At 36.1% G+C, this 16,980-nt stretch overlaps 1 protein-coding gene across 1 annotated transcript in view; it reads left to right on the top strand.

Moving 5' to 3' along the window:
• IFIH1 (interferon induced with helicase C domain 1) overlaps nucleotides 1-16,980 on the top strand; it is a 51,163-nt gene that overhangs the window by 5,116 nt on the left and 29,067 nt on the right. The window contains 2 exon segments of the mRNA NM_001047123.2: nucleotides 2,140-2,308; nucleotides 6,306-6,452. Of these exon segments, the coding sequence (NP_001040588.1) occupies nucleotides 2,140-2,308; nucleotides 6,306-6,452 (316 nt within the window).

The raw sequence follows: 16,980 nt of genomic DNA, 5'->3' as shown, positions 1-16,980 counted from the left end.
CATGCTTGGACTCAATAAAGGCAAAGAAAGCTTGACAAATATGATTCCACAGTAAAAGTTGACTTAATAGATTAGTAGTTGAAGAAACTTTTGTGGATAGAATATGCTTAGGGATTTTTTAATAACAGTATTTGTTACAGTGCCTCACTGGTTCTTTTTAAGGAAATCCTTCCTGATTGCTTCTTTCAAATGTATTTAAAGCTGATTAAAGGATGGGGTAATAAAATATGAGAATGGCTGAGTTAAAAGAAGGCACTGAAACTAGTCTTATTTACATCTATAGCAATTACTTGTTAAATTAGCAGATGATAATAAAGATGTTACAACACCAGGGAAGCCAAAGAATTTCCACTAGGAGACTAAGAGAGTTAGAAAAACAATGGTAAAAAATGAGCAAAAATCTGCTTAGAAAATGTTGTAGATGACATGGACTGAATTCACTTGAAATTTACTGAGTTCAAATAGTTATTTTTAACCACTTCTTGCCAGAAAATGAACTAAAATTGGAGAAAATTATAAGCTATAATTATAGTTCAAGAAGGCAGGATTCAACCTCTAAATTCAATTGCCTGGGATCGAATTCTAATTCTGCCACTTACTGGCTTTGTGACCTCAGAGAGATAACTAAACATCTCTGTGCCTTGGATTTCTGATCTGTAAATGAGTTAATATTGGTACCTACTTCTGGGCTGCTGGATTAATACAAGTCCCCTAGAACAGCATTCTTAACTACTAGATGTTAAGACGGAAATATCCCTTGGGTAGAGACCATGCAGCATGTGCTTGTGCAGGTGAGGTGTTTGTAACAATGACTCTTCCCAGTCATCCATAATAATTCTAACACTGAATTAGTGCCAGACATTGTTCCAAAAACATTAACAAATTGCTGACATAAAAGGTTATGGAATATATTTATAGGACTAGAAAATACATAAATTTGTAGGAAAGAACTAAACAATCCAAATTTTACATGTGGAAGATTGGCAAATGTTGAGAAGGACCTTTGATAATATCAAAGGCAATATTTCTTATCTGGGAGGTTGATAGAATCACATAAGATGCTTTAATTTTTCTTTAATATCTGAGTTCCTAACATAGATAAAATAAATCAGTATCTTTTAGGGGTGTTTCCTAGGCATCAGTATTTTTTAAAGCTCTATGATTGTTTCTAATGTGCAGCTAAGATATAGAAACTCCGAAATTTCTTTTCAGCTGCCTTGTTTTCCACATATTGTAATCGAGGTCTAGGAAGATGAAGTAAATTGCTAAATGCCACAGAAAGCTAACGATGTCCTGCCTAACTTCTTTCATGTCTAAACATGGCTTGAGTTCATCTTTCCTCCAAATCCTTATTGCTGTATTATGACCTAAGGAGATGCGCTGTAACAATGATTACACAAATGATCCACATTTAAAAAGAATTTACTAGATTAACCTAAAAGAGAAAATAAATGAAGTCTAAAGACTCTAATGAATGGATATAAAAATAATTCTGCCCCATATTTCCAAAAAAAGGTATAAAAACAAATTTCCCATAACATTAAATAAACACAAATTTGAGAAAAATTGATTATAGTAATAATCAACTGTGCAAATATTGAATAGGAAAGAACATAAATCTGCAGTAGCAATTACTTATTTCATAATGATAATCATGAAGACAGAAGAATTACATAAGAAATGTTTGATTTCCTGTTTACAGACTCCATAGATTGAAAAAATATAGCCAGTCCTAGATATACAGAAAGAAATTGGTGAAAACAGATATAACATGGCTACAAACTAAAGATACTTTCTCTTCTACCCTTTATTCGGGAATGGCTGAGGTAAAATTTATTTTGTAGGTGTCAGGTTTGAATAATTCAATAGCGTTAAAAAAATGGTTCATATTTAAAAGGACACTTGGTCCAGAGAATTTTTTTTTTTTTTTTTTTTTTTTTTTTTTGGTCCAGAGACTTTTTTTTTTCCCTGCCAACTTCAGAATTGCTACAGGTAACATAGCTATTTTCTTCAATGTTTCAATGTAAGCCTTTATTTATACTTATGCTTAATTGCTCAGTTTTTCTAAATGGTATTTCCTGTTTAAGGTTATTCAGAAGATGTTTGATCTTACTTAATTCTAATTTTCTCTTACAACAGATTGCTGCTGCAGAAAACAACGGAAATGAATCAGGTGTAAGAGAACTACTAAAAAGGATTGTGCAGAAAGAAAACTGGTTCTCTGCATTTCTGGATGTTCTTCGTCAAACAGGAAACGATGAACTTGTCCAAGAGTTAACAGGCACTGATTGCTCAGAAAGCAATGCAGGTAATTTTACCTAGGAAGATTTTTCCAATTCTGCCTAGTGATTGAGAGTTCAATAAAGCAGACAGACACAATGCTAAACACCAAGATTTTTAGAATCAAAATTTTAAGAGTGGAACATATGTGATATATCATCATTGTAAAGGTGATCTATTTTATCACCTTTACAAATGAGGAAATTGATGCCTGGGAAAAAATCAACTGATCAAAGACCATTTTTAGTTCAACCAACACTCTTTCTACTACCTTATTTTAGAAATGATATGACTACCAGAAATTTTTATCAAGATTATTTAACATTGAATATACACAAATACCTTGGAAGAAAGTATTTTAGTGGTTATTAAAAATCTGCTGCATATTATTCTGAACATTTTATACATTTTTAAGCAATGTATTAAGCATTTGATAAAAGGATTGTTTTGTCAATATATCTCAACATTACCTAATGTGAGATTTTAAAAAGCATTCAACGACGGTAATAACATAACATTTTATAGCTCCTTCTCATACATTATTTGTAAACCTCACTTAAACTGCTATCTTATTTTTCTTTTCGTAGTATGCATCCTATGTTTCCAAAAATATCATATGAAAGACAAATTGAAAGTTAACTATTAATTAATTATAATCATTGCAGTTTTGTTCTGGTGACCCAAACTAATGAAAACTTTGGTATAAAAAGTGGGGTGCTGCTGTAACAAATACCTAAACATGTAGAAGTGGCTTTGGAACTGGGTAATTGATAGAGACTTTAAGAGTTTTTGGTAAATGGTAGAAATATGGGTGTTAAGGGTGATTCTGGTGAGGTCACAGAAAGAAATGAGAAAAATGTCATTGGAAACTGGAAGAAAGGTGATCCTTTTATAAAATGGCATAAAACTTGATCTCACAAGTGATGGATTTGGATATTTGGCTGAGAAAATTTCTTAGTAAAATGTTTAAGGAGCATCTTGGTTTCTCCTGACTGCTTATAGTAAAATGCAAAAGAAGAGAAGTTAATTGAAGGAGTTGTTACGCAAAAAGGAACCAAAATTTAAATATCTGGAAAATCCTCAGCCTATTCATATTGCAAAAAATGAGAAACTGTGTTATAAAGAGAACACCAAGGGTGTGGCTGAACAACCAATTGATAACAAGATCATGGGTGCCACTCATGGACTTAATCAGTCATTTCAGCAGAAGGTAGGAATAGAGATACATTATACCAGCAAATACACTTTCAGTTTGAACTGAAGGAGACAGAGAAGGCAGGGAAGAATGAGAAAAGGATACTGGACTTTCTGGATTCTACAGAACCAGACCGTAGAGCTATTTGGCTGTGAATGTGTGCTGTTCTTCAAGGAAAGGAAAGAATGCCCCAAAAAGTGATTCAGAAGTCATCAGGGTTGCTACTTCCACCACAGGCCCAGGGGCCAAGGCAGTTTCCTTTTTGGTTTCAAAGGGCAAGCCTGTCTCTCAGGTTTTAGTGAGCCCTGCCCAGTGGGCAGGATGACCCTGCCCAGTGTCTTAGAAGCAGAGCTATCGTCACAGAAAGCTGTGTGGATGGAGCCCTTAGAGAGAGCAGGCTGTCTTGCAGAGCCCTAGAAGTGAACCTGCCATTTCCATGGACCTGGAAGGCAGTGCATCAAACCAAACAGAGCTTTTCTCAAGCCTTATAAGTCTTAAGATACGATGGAATTTACCTTAGTAAGTTTTGGATTTGCTTGGGACCCATCACCCTTTCTTTCTTTCCTATATCTCCTTTTTGGAATAGGATGTCCATCCTATGCCTGTCCCACCATTGTATTATGGAAAAGAAACATGTAGCTCCTCTGGTTTCACGGGTTCACAGCTGGTGATGAATTTGCCTCATCATGAATCACATCTCCAGTCTCATCCATGTCTGATTTAGACAATGTTTAGGTGAGACTTTGGCTTTAAACTTAGAGTTCATGCTGCAGTGAGTTAAGGCACTTGGGCTGATGAGAAGAGATGAATGTATTTTGCATGTAGTAAAGATATGAATTTGGGGAAGCCAATGGTAAAATGCTATGGATGGAATTTTGTCCTCCCGTTATTCATATGTTGGAGCCTAATATGACTCTATCTGGAGATAGTGATAGTAGGAGATAATTAAGATTAAATGAGCCAGACCAGGCATGGTGGCTCACACCTGTAATCCCAACACTTTGGGAGGCCAAGTGGGCGGATCACCTGAGGTCAGGAGTTTGAGACCAGCCTGGCCAACCTGGCGAAACTGCATCTCTACTAAAAATACAAAAATTAGCCAGGCATGGTGGCATGCAGCTGTAATCCCGCTGCTCGGGAGGCTGAGGCAAAAGAATCGCTCAACCCAGGATGGGGAGGTTGCAGTGAGCCATGATTGTGCCACTGCACTCTGGCCTGGGTGTCAGAGCAAGACTCTGTCTCAAAAAAAAAAAAATTTAAATGAGTCATAAGAATAGAAGAACAGGACCTTAATCTGATAGAATTGTGGCCTTTTAAGAAGAGGGAAAAAGAGAAACATCTGTCTCTTTCTCTCTCTCTCTTAACCATGTGAGGACGCAGGGAGAATATGTCCATCTGCAAATCAAGGAGAGAGCCCTCATCAGACATTGACCCTGCTGTCACTTTGATCTTGGACTTCCAGTGCCCAGAACTGTGAGAAAAGAAGTGTCTGTTGTTTAAGCCACTCAGTTGATGGTGTTTTGTTATGGCAGCACAAACAGACTAATAGGAGCTCAGACTCTGGGTCCGGTTGTTATGGCAGCACAAACAGACTAATGTAGGAGCTTAGACTCTGGGTCCTGATACATACCGGATCCTGATGCTTATCAAATCCTGGCTCCTTCCTTGAATGTGTGACCTTTGGCCAGGTTCTTGACTTCTCTGTGCCTCAGTTTACTCCTCAATAAAATGGAGATAATATTACTTATCACCTCAGTAAAATGCAGACAATAATATTACTTACCATGTAGGTTTATTTTGAGAATTAAATAACTTAATATATGTAAAATGTTTATATGGTGAGTTCAAAATAATTAACTAATATAATAGTCCCTAACATACTTAATATCTAACTGCAAACATTGCCAAGTTTTCTTCTTGTCCAAAGTCACAACAGTTTTCTTTAGGAAATTTTCCATACAAAGTGGGGCACATTTTCCCTGTGTTCTTTAAGATGAGATAATAAAAAAATGATACGTTAGAAATTTTTCCTTATGGCATCAGTCTTTGACAGATTGCAACTTCATAAAGGCAAAAACTCTTGATTTTCTTTTTAACCCACATAAGCCCTTAATAAAATACCCATTACATACAGTTGAAGTAGGAAAAGCTGGAAGGGAGGAATGGAGGAAAGAAGAAAGGAAGGACACAGAATATTTCATTAAGTTTTAAAAATCCCCAGAAATTCAGAATACATGAATATAGGCTGACATTAAAGCAGATGTACGTCTCGTGCAGAACACACAGTGAGGAAACAAAATGGCAAGAGCAAAGCTAAAGAAAACTACCAAATTTGCATTTTCATTAATTCAGCCTTAAATGTAACTTTGTGTCACTGAATAAGTAACTTACTTCCTAAACGTGATGGTCAGACAGGAAATCACTTTTCTTGTCATTAGCATAATCGTTATCTTTTTTTCTTAGCTACAGTCTAATCATTACAAAGAACTACTCATTGTGTTCATATTACAATTAAAAATACTGTACCATAACAGAAGCACGTTCAAAGCCTTTCGAAATATCAACATATTACAATATATTAAAGCAAATCTCTATTGGGGGCTCTCCATTTTGTTTTCAAAATAACAATAACAGCTATTTATATTGTATAAAATCTTCCATTGTAATACAATTTACATTCTGTTTAGAACTTCAAAGTATTTAAATATATTCAGGCAACCTCTATTAGGAACCTCCGGTTCGTTTTCAAAATAACAATAACAGTTATGTATGCTCTAAAAAAACTTGTGTTGCCCTATGATTTGCCCAACACTTGCATTGTTATTCACAGAGATTGAGAATTTATCACAAGATGATGGTCCTCAAGTGGAAGAGCAACTTCTTTCAACCACAGTTCAGCCAAATCTGGAGAAGGAGGTCTGGGGCTTGGAGAATAACTCATCAGAATCATCTTTTGCAGATTCTTCTGTAGTTTCAGGTACTTGAAACACATACATACTTTAATACAGTAATTACTACTTCCAGAAAAACCAACTGGGCAGAACCTATTAATCAGAGGGAGAAAATGTGGGCACTAAGGTTAGTAAACTTTTATATTAAAATAATATTTTTAGAGGAGATTAAAATAAAATAATTCTTGGCCAAAATGCTTTCTAAAACTAATCCAATATCAATGTGGTATAAATATGAACACAACTGCATCTAATTTTAATTTATAAGAAATCCATAGTCATTGTAAGATAAATATCATAAGAATGCCCTATATTTCATGGGTTTCAAAGTACTTTCAAATAGATCAGTCAATTTAATTCACCCAAAACCCTGAAAATAAAACAGAGCCATTACTTTTTTTCTCTGGTTTAAACTGGGATGGCTCAGAGAGATTCAACTGGGTTGTAAAAATTAAAATCAAAGCTATAAAAAGGAAGATGAACAGATGCTGAACTAGGGTTTGGCTTGAATTGCCTTAACTAATCAGTGAGGACTGAAGACCACCATGTCCACCTTTTTGATACTGAAACAGCCCTGGTAGAAATAAATTACTTAATTATTTTTTCCCTTTCTAATCTGCTCTTAATAGGATAATCCACCTCTCCCCTTCACTGCCAAAAGGCCTTATTCTGTTTTCACAAGAAATAGTTGCTTAAAGCCTGTGGTGTGCTAGTAAATGTAACACGTAGCTCTCTGGGGAAAAGAAAAAGCCCTAGTTTGTAGCATTTGCCAGTCTCTGTGGTTTGAATGTTCTCGTTCAGGTTTATTTCAAGCCTCCAACATAAGCTCACTGAAAACAAAGCTGGGAAGAGCTGTGCAGTGGCACAGCATTGTACAGCTTTCCCACCATACAGATGCAAAAGACGGAGATAGCCTCCAGATCAAAGATGACAGTTAAATGATTAAGTGATGAGTTTTAAATACCTTATTACCTTTGCTTGGAAATAATTTCTTTAATCGTAAGTTTATATAATGTAATATAATTTAATTTTTGTAATGGCTATGGTTAAAAACTCAGAAAATTCCTGAAAAGTTACCAGTTAGCTCCTGTGAGCCCATATACACTAACTCTAGCACACCACTGGAAAGTTTATTATTTTTATATTTTATTTTGTTTTTGGAGTTGGAGTCTCACTCTGTCACCCAGGCTGGAGTGCAGTGGCATGATCTTGGCTCACTGCATCCTCCACCTCCCGGGTTCAAGCGATTCTCCTGCCTCAGCCTCCCAAGTAACTGGGATTACAGGCACCTGCCACCATGCCTGGCTAATTTTTGTATTTTTAGTAGAGACAGGGTTTCACCATATTGGCCAGGATGGTCTCGAACTCCTGACCTCAGGTGATCCGCCCACTTGGCCTCCCAAAGTGCTGGGATTACAGGTATGAGCCACTGCGCCTGGCCTTGTTATTTTGTACTTAGATAAGTAATATGCATGCATTGCAAGAAATCTGTAATACACAGAAACACACAAAGAAGTCACCAATATTCCCAGAGTATGGATATTACACTTAACATTTGGTTATGTGTGCTTCTGGGCTTTTAAAATACCTGAACGTGTATATATAGTGTCATTCCTCTTATGTTCATTAAATATTCTTCTACAGCCTGATTTTTAATGACTAAATAATGGTCCCACCATTTGGATGCAGTATAATTAATTGACCAATTGTTGAACATTTAAATAATGCCTCGATAGCTCTCTTTGTACTTATGTCACAGTTTGCTTCTTAAAAACATATTATATAATTGGAATTTCTGGGTCAAATGATTTATACAATTTTAACACATTTGATACTTAATGTCAAATCTCACTCCAGGAACTTGTACCAATTTACATGTTCTCCAACAGTATGGGATACGAGTGCTTATTTCCCTGAATTCTCTTCTACGAGAACGAATAATATTATCATGTTCAATCTTTTTCAATTTGGCCGCTATTAAAAATGGTATTTTGTTATTTGAATTTACATTTTCTGATTTCTGCTGAAAAAGAATTTCAGAACTTCATTCTCTTTGTTTCGTTAATTATCAATACTTTTAAAATTCATTTTTCTATTGGAGTATTCATCTTCTTTTTGTTGGCTTATATGAGCTTCCTAAGTATGCAAGATATCAATTCATTGTCATAAATAGCACCAATTGTTTTCACGGTTGGCTTGCTTTTTAGCCTGATTGTGGATTTTTCTCTTTTTCTTTTTTTTACGGGGGAGGGGGCCGGGCAGGGACAGGGTCTTGCTGTCTCTCTGTCGCCCAGGCTGGAGTACAGTGGCACGAACACAGCTCACTGAAGCCTTGACCTCCCAGACTCAAATAATCCTCCCACCTCAGTCTCCCAAGCAGCTGGCATCACAGGCATGTGCCACCATAACCGGCTAATTTTTGTATTTTTTATGGAGAATGGGGTTTCACTATATTGTCCAGGCTTGTCTGGAAACTCCTAGGCTCAAGGAATCCTTCTGCCTTGGCCTCCCAACGTGCTGGGATTATAGACTTGAGCTGCTGTTTGTTTTTTAATGTAATGCGATTCCACCTTTCTCAGAAACTCTGGTGATGCTGCTGCTGCTAATAGCAAAGCTTATACAGGATAGTTTTGTTGTTGTTGTTCTTGTTGTTCTTGTTGCTGCTGTTGTTGTTTTGCTTTTCATTTGAACAGCTGCACTTGCCTTTAAAAATCATGATTCTATAGGAATGCCAAAATCCACTATCTGAGTGTGGAGTTTTCATGTTTTAATAAATGTCCTTTACAGGCTACCTGACATCTCTATGAGTTACTGGCCATTTTCCGTAAATCCACACTAGAAAGAAGTGAAGATGGAGCTAATGCTGAGAGATGACGCTGCATCTTAAATGAGGGTTTATCATCAAAGATTACCAGACTAATGCATTGCATTAGCTTGTAGTTAATCTACTCTGAATTTTGAGTGAACAAAATTAAAGGCAAAAGTTTTAAAATTTTTTAAATTTTTACTTCTTAGTATAAAACTTAAAGATGCATCTTGTGAAAAAAAAATCTTAATAATGATATTAGACATTATATCAGAATATATATGACAGAAAAGGTTTTTATTTTTATTTTTTCCTCTTGGGTTCCTTTCTCTCTATCTCCCTCCTTCCTTTCAGAAGGAAGTTTATTATTTTAGAAGTTTCACTCTAACTTCCTTCCCTCTCTTCCTTTCACTTCTTTAATTTAGCAACTATTTTCCAATCTCCTGTCATGTGCCAGGCACCTTGTTGTGTACTGTGAACTCAGGAACATAATAGAAATGGCTTCATGGCCACGGAGCCTAATACGACTTTATCTGGAGATTGTGATGGTAAGAGATAATTAAGAGTAAATGAGTCAGGCCAGGCGTGGTGGTTCACACCTGTAACCCCAGCACTTTGGGAGGACGAGGTGGGTGGATCACCTGAGGTCAGGAGTTCAAGACCAGCCTGACCAACATGGTGAAGCCCCATCTCTACTAAAAATACAAAAACTTAGTTGGGCATGATGGCAGGTGCCTGTAATCCCAGCTACTCAGGAGGTTGAGGCAAGAGAATTGCTTGAACCCAGGAGGCAGAGGTTGCAGTGAGCTGAGATTGCATCATTGCACTCCAGCCTGAGCAACAAGAGCAAAAAAACTAAAAAAAAAACTCAAAAAAAAAAAAAAAAAGAAAAGAAATGGCTTCAGCCCCCATGGAACTTTCCACTGAGGGAGGTGTTGGCCCAGCAATAGTAACTGTATAACTACACTTGCAGTATGTGCCATGAAAGAATAGTACAGGGTATTAAAATATATAATAGTCTGAGAGCATGTAAGAGTATACAGTAAACCGCACAGTAATCCGAGGAACCATCCAATTCACAAACATCTTAACGGTCTTCTAGTCCTTAGATTCCTTATGGTATATGGATTTCGCATGTGGATTTGAGAGCAGGTTAGTTTAATCCATTCTGGCCCTTTCCAGAGCACTAGCAAAGGGTCACTTATTTATGAAAATGTAGCACTTTGCTTCAGACCTTTGCTTTAGAGACCGCTGCTGGCATTCCAAGTGTCTGTTTGTTTCCTTGTTATCTTCAGGACTAAGAATTACTGATATTAATAACTTATAAAGTACCATTAGTCCAGAGAAATTATTGGAGTTCTTTTGATTGAAGTTTTTCTTGCAGAATTTACTATGGAAGGGTTTTGCCTGCATAAGCATTTTCTGACAGAAGTAACAATCGAGGTAAATGTGGAGGTACTCCATAGCTTCTAATAGGCATTTGTGCAGTTTTGTTTTGTGTATCTTCTTGATATTGATAATGTTTAGTCTTTATTTTGAATTCCATTGTATTAGGTTAAAGTTTCAAATAGTTTCCAAGATAGCATTGAAAAAAACTTGTCCCTTAAGCTGCACACAGTCTGTAAATATGATTTTTACATGTGCAAAAAGACTCAAATTATTTGTAATTTTAAATTAAGATATTTATAATTATTATTTCTGAACCAGTTTCTCAAATATTTTCTCAGTGCATAGTAGTCTTAGTGCTATGCAAATGTTGTTAATTATTTATAGCTTTAATGCAAAGATTATGTGTGTGTGTGTGTGTAACACATCTGATGGATAAGACACACCACCATCAGTAACAGTGGCCCACCTTGAAACTAATTTTAAACACATATCTCTTTGGCACTAGAGGTCATATCAGAGTTCTCTAGTGGATTGTTCTAGAGAGTGATTTCGTCATATCTCCAAACTTGGGGGTTGATATGTGTCCTTTTTCCTCCTCCCACCTCTGTTTACAATCAATTGCTTCTCATTACAAAAGTGGTTAGTAATTAAGATATATCAATTTTTTCATTTGCCCTTTTCCAAATTAACAAAATTTCTAAACAACATTTGAACAGTTCTCAGACTATCAATGGGAATTTAATGCTGGATGCTATAGTTCTGCTTTCTGAAGTCACTGGTCGTCTTATAACAAGAAGATAACTGCAAAACTTTGGTGTTTCTCTAGACCAGATTTCCCTAGGAAACATCAGAGGGACACAAAGCCTGCTTTCATTTTCTATTAAAAGCATTTTAATTATAGCAAATAATTGACTGGATTATTTGACCTCTATAAGTTTACAGTAAAATTAGTTGTGCAATCAGTCTTTAATTGTCTGCTACTGTTGCTTTGTCAAAACAAGTGAGTAGTTACTTCACATTAACCTTTTTTCATTATACTATTTTAGGAATTAATGCATTACAATAAAATCAAAGAAAATTAAGTGACATTTAAAACTAAATTAACTTTATTGCATTTGATATAAACTTTTATGCAGAGTGGAGCAGAAAATCCCCCTAAACTTCTTTAATCATTGTGTTAGAGCTGCCCTATTGTGAAAACTAGAAAATGCAAATGCCTCAGATTGGTCAGCAGAGGGCGCCTTTACATTTATAAAGCCAATGGAATTTCACTGTTTCAGCGTGAAAGATTATAATGTAACTGTAGAGTGTGCCATGTGTGAATATACAGTGCGCATGACTGTGATTGCATGTGTGTATTTTGATTTATATATTCGTTCACGTGAAGATTTTAAAATTCCACCCCAGCTAATGAGCTTACCAACCTGCTTGTTTTCAGACTTTAATACCTTCTTTCTCATATTTCCCCATATGTTCCACTCCTTAGGTTTATCCGGTGACATTATGCTTTGGAATATATTGTGGATATATTTTGCATAGATCATGTTCTGTAGGAGGGGTTTAAAAATTGACCTTTATAAAACAGCCTTCTTCTCCCTGGCCCAATCTGTTATAGCACTTTTTTTTGTTGTTGTTTTGTTTTGCCTTTTTATAGACCGAAGTCCAATCTTAGATTTGGTCTATACTAATTTCTGTAAAAGTGCCACAAAATTTATCCTTGCACTTGAGGACCAGAATAATGTTCTGTAGCACTAACCTCTAGAAATCTAGAGATTTTTAGAATCTCTAGAAATAAAACCATAGCATTTGAAACCTAAGTGGAAAAAAATAATTGATACAGTAGTTTACAATAAGACTGTTTCAGAATCACTCATGCTATATCAGAACTGGTTTGAAGTAAGATAGCACACTCCTTTACTTTTTTATTATTCTAAATTTAGTTATCATTGATTATTGAGAACTAGCAGTACTACTGAGGCAATCCAAAAGACAGATATTAATTTGAGCTGAGAGAAAGAGAGGGATGCTGATGCTGATACTGATATTGGTACTTGTTAAAGGATTATGTAAGTTTGTGTTTTATTTGCAACCTAGCATGAGGTATCTGGGTCAGTTATATGGCTTACAGTTGCATAATAGTTCTAGGAGGATTACCATTCATACCTCAGGAATGGGGACATAGATATTATGACAGAAAGACAGAAAGAAATCTCCCTAGTGTGCAGTTAATACGTGTTGGATTTATTTTCATGATACCCGTTTATGACTACAAACGTAAAGCTTTTTTTTTAGCAGAGTTTTAACAAAAGCAGTGATTTTAATTTAGACCATCAGATCTTCCCTTCACAATTTTAGGATGCGAATTAAGTCAGAAGCCAGAGAAATAGGAAGAAGGAGGTGAGTTGGTCAGATAATATAGTCTCATTGAGAGAACCAAGCACTGAGGAATTGCTCAAAAAGTTTATACTCTAATGCAGGAAAGCAAGTGACATGCCTCCACAAAGAAACCGTAATCTAGCCATGGTAAAAGAGATGCAAGATCTGTATTACAGGATGAAGAGACAAGATCTGTGAAAGAAGGAAGACTGATGAGAAAGCTTACCAGATGAGGCATATCAGATATTTCATCTGAGCCTTGAGAGCACTATGCTGGATTTGTAAACAGAGGCAGCAGGCAACATTTCAGGTTTCAGAAACATCATGAGCAAAAGCACAGGCACAAGAAAGCTCAAAATGTGTTCAGAGGAACAGTTTGATGAGAGAGAGCATTTGTGGAGAGGGCAGTAGGATTTAAGACTTCTAAGATCACTGGAAGTTAGTGAATTTCTCAGCAATTTTTACAATACTTTTCCTCACACACACACTTTTAAAAGTATACCATTAATCATTTGGATAATTATAAAATACCAGCACAATGTATGTGTGTACAAGCATCATCTTAGATGATGATTGTAGGGAAGTCCTTAGGTAGAGGAATATATCTAGCAGAATGCTGGAACTGGATCTTACTGGCTTGTAAGAGCCCAGCATGCACATCTCTTTCCAGCTCCACTCAGGATATCATGCTGGAAACTGGCCACAGTGCGAATATTTACACCATGGAAATTGACAAACCTTTTAAAAATCATATCTCCCTCCACCAAAGAGCCAGTTGTTGAACATTTACCTGGGCACCCTTAATGTAATCATATCTCCCTCCATCCTTTCATGTCTACTTAAATTTGCTTAACTCCTATAGCCTTTCCTGAAAGGTGCTTACCAGCCAAAGAGGTTTCTAATTCACATTCTACCTTGCCGTCTCCAAACCTTGTTATTGCCAAGATTTACTTCCCATGTGGTTATCTGGCTCCTCACTCTTAACTGACTCTACTCTAGGACTTTCTGCCTCCATTACTGACTGGCAGTGAATGAATGGGTCATTCTGGTGGGGGTTGTTATCCTTGAAACCTGTGCTTTAAAAACTACCTTTCTTTATTAGAACCTAAGTGCAAAGGCTAAAGGGCATCAATGATACAATCTAAGCCAACCTCATTACACACAATTCAAATTTAATTCTGTTAGAAACATTTCAGCAGTAGAAATTCTATAAACAGGAACAGAGGAGCTCCATGGATAGCCATGTGGGCCTGTGGCTCTAGGAGAGTGATTTTTCTCTTTGGGGAACTCATTTCCTAGAAGCTTGGATCCAGGAGAGAATATGCAAGGTGGGTGGAGGTGGCTTCTCTCCATTCTGCGGGAACACATGTTCCCTGGCACGGAGAGGAAAATCTGACAGACCAAAATGTGAGTGTGTGTGTGTGTGCGCGCGTGCGTGTGTGTGTAGATCCATATACATAGAGCTGAAAATAAAAGTGATCTATTTCCTCTCAAAAAAGATTAAGTTATTTCAAAAGAAAAGGAAATATATATTATTAGCAGTATGAGTGTAAGCCCACTTGAGAAGCCCATGCAGTCTTTGTGTGTGTATGCCCAAACGTGCTCACATGTTTCAAGCTTTCCGGGTAGCTTGGACCTTCCAGGCATGAGGATTATGAAACTGGAGGGAAGGTTGGGATAGCTGCAAAGGTGAAGCTAAAATGCATCACAAGGTCAGAACTAGAATGAACATGAAATTATCATGAAAAGTGAAAGTGGACTAAAGACCTTGTCACCACTGACTCGCAGGAGAACAGGAGCAGTTGGTGCTGTTCTTTCTCAATATGCACAGAGGCCCTTTCCCCTCACGTTTCCTGCTGTAATGCAAAACCACTTTTCGGGAAAAATAGTGTGCGACTGACTGAGGCCAGGGGAAAGAAAGGAAAGATATTCTGTGGGGTGATAAATGCCTCTAGGCCAAAAGTAGGAGAGGCACTACCTGGTAGGAATAGAAGCAAGAATCAATTTGAATTTTACCTAATGAAGCTTAGCTCGTTGAGTAAAGAATACCTACTTGTCCACTACTTGCTATGTTAGCTTTCTCCAGCAGAGGGCAGACTTTACATTGAAATAGATCTAAAAAGGCCTTCAACCTCTTGGTTTTTCTTTTTTTTTTTTCGGTTTGAATTTTTTTTAACTTCAATATTTTTGGTTTCTAAATTATTTTAAAACATTTTAAAGTATTTAAGGTCTAGAGTATGTTAAATAAGAAATTTCTTGGATTTCAGTTAATATTTCTGCCTTATTAGCAAAATACTCAAGATGTGATTGCAAAATAAGGCGTTTTTTTTTTTCCATGGCTTTTGGGCTGGTCTTAGGCACTTTCTGTCATTGTAGGCAAAGCTGTTCTTCTTTGTGTTGTTTACAAAATTGCTAAAGAAAATCCTGTCTCTTAACTGGATAGTTATAATTTTCGTTCATTCCAATAGCTTTTGATATGAATAACTGCTTTTCCTTAACAGTTCAATTACTATCATCTTCTAATCTGTTTCATAGCTAGCTTTGATATTTTCCCTAGAGGAAATGACACCTACATAAAACTTAACTAAACTTATTATACAATATAACTTCAATATTCAAAGCTCCTCTAATGAGAATTTAAAATTTGTTTCTCTTCAAGTTTCATTTTTTTGGTTTAACCGAATCATTCTCACAATAAGTGAGAAAATAGAGACTACTACCTCTCTATATATATTTTTTAAAACAGGAGGTTAATTCGCTTGTAAGTAGTGGCTAAGTTCAGATCTGGAGACTGATCTGTTGGACTCCAAAGCACAAATTCTTTTCACGGCAAGGCCTGCCTCCAATTGACTCCATACGATCCACTTGTAAAATCATAAACGCAGGACTTTATTCATTAGGAGTTAAATCCAGACTGACATAGTTTGAAAAATACAAAGAACAAAACAAGATAAGCCTAAATAAATCAATTTCAGAAATTCTTGGCATTTAAACTCAATAGGTTGGTTTAATTTTGGCTTCACGCAAGCACTTTCTTGATCTTGCTTTTTTGGGAGTGCGTGTATGTTTGTGTGTAATATATTTTTTAAAGTGAATGCAGGAGGAAGATCTCTGGGGAAGGCGTTCTCCCTATTGTAAGAAATACATTATATTTTCTTTTATTATTAAATTTTACTTACATTTCTATGAAAGCAAAAACATATCAAAATGCATAAGAATTTGCTGCCTAGGAAAAAATATTATTTTTATGTGGAGAAACTGAAGATTTATATACCCTTAAAATGACAAAGAAATCGAGCTCTATATATTCGCTTTCATTTTCATAATAATCTCTACAGGATTACTGCAATTAATTTTATGTAACAAGAACAGAGGTGTTCTTTTTATTTGAGTGCAGAAAAAAGTTTAAAAAGAAGTGTGGACGCTTAAATGTAAAGTTAGTGAAAATCTATCAACGAAACCAGAAATGTTAGCAAAGTAAAATCGTCTCTCTAAGTTCTTTTCTTGGAAAGATAAGCTCTGTTTCAAGATGGATAGAAAATGTGACAATACAATGAAAATGTCTCTTGCTGTTAAAAAACAACAACACCACAGCTCTTAACACTGTGTTGACAAAACTTCACCCAAATCATCAGCCATGCTTAGTGTTAGGGGAAAAAGCACTGGAACACTGGACTTAGATGCAGAAATAAGGATTCTGCCCCACTGTAGCTGTGTGATCTGGATATACCACTTAACCTCTCAGAGCCTTGGTTTCTCACCTATAAAACAGGAGATAATGGGTATCTACCACATAGAATGTTGAGAGATTAAAATGAAATTTACATTACATCTGTGAAATATCTGAGTTCAGTGTCTTCCTGACACATTGCTGATTGGTTTGTTAGATCAAAATAATCCAGATAATAGACTTTATTAATAATACCCTATTTTGGGTAGCAACTTTTAAAACAATTCATCAATTATTCGTGCACATTGCATAA

The sequence above is a fragment of the Macaca mulatta genome, chromosome 12 (genome assembly GCF_049350105.2).
Source record: "Macaca mulatta isolate MMU2019108-1 chromosome 12, T2T-MMU8v2.0, whole genome shotgun sequence".
In the NCBI taxonomy this organism is placed as follows: domain Eukaryota; kingdom Metazoa; phylum Chordata; class Mammalia; order Primates; family Cercopithecidae; genus Macaca; species Macaca mulatta.
Note: the sequence above shows the minus strand (reverse complement) of the source record. Positions and strands in the feature narration are given on the sequence as shown.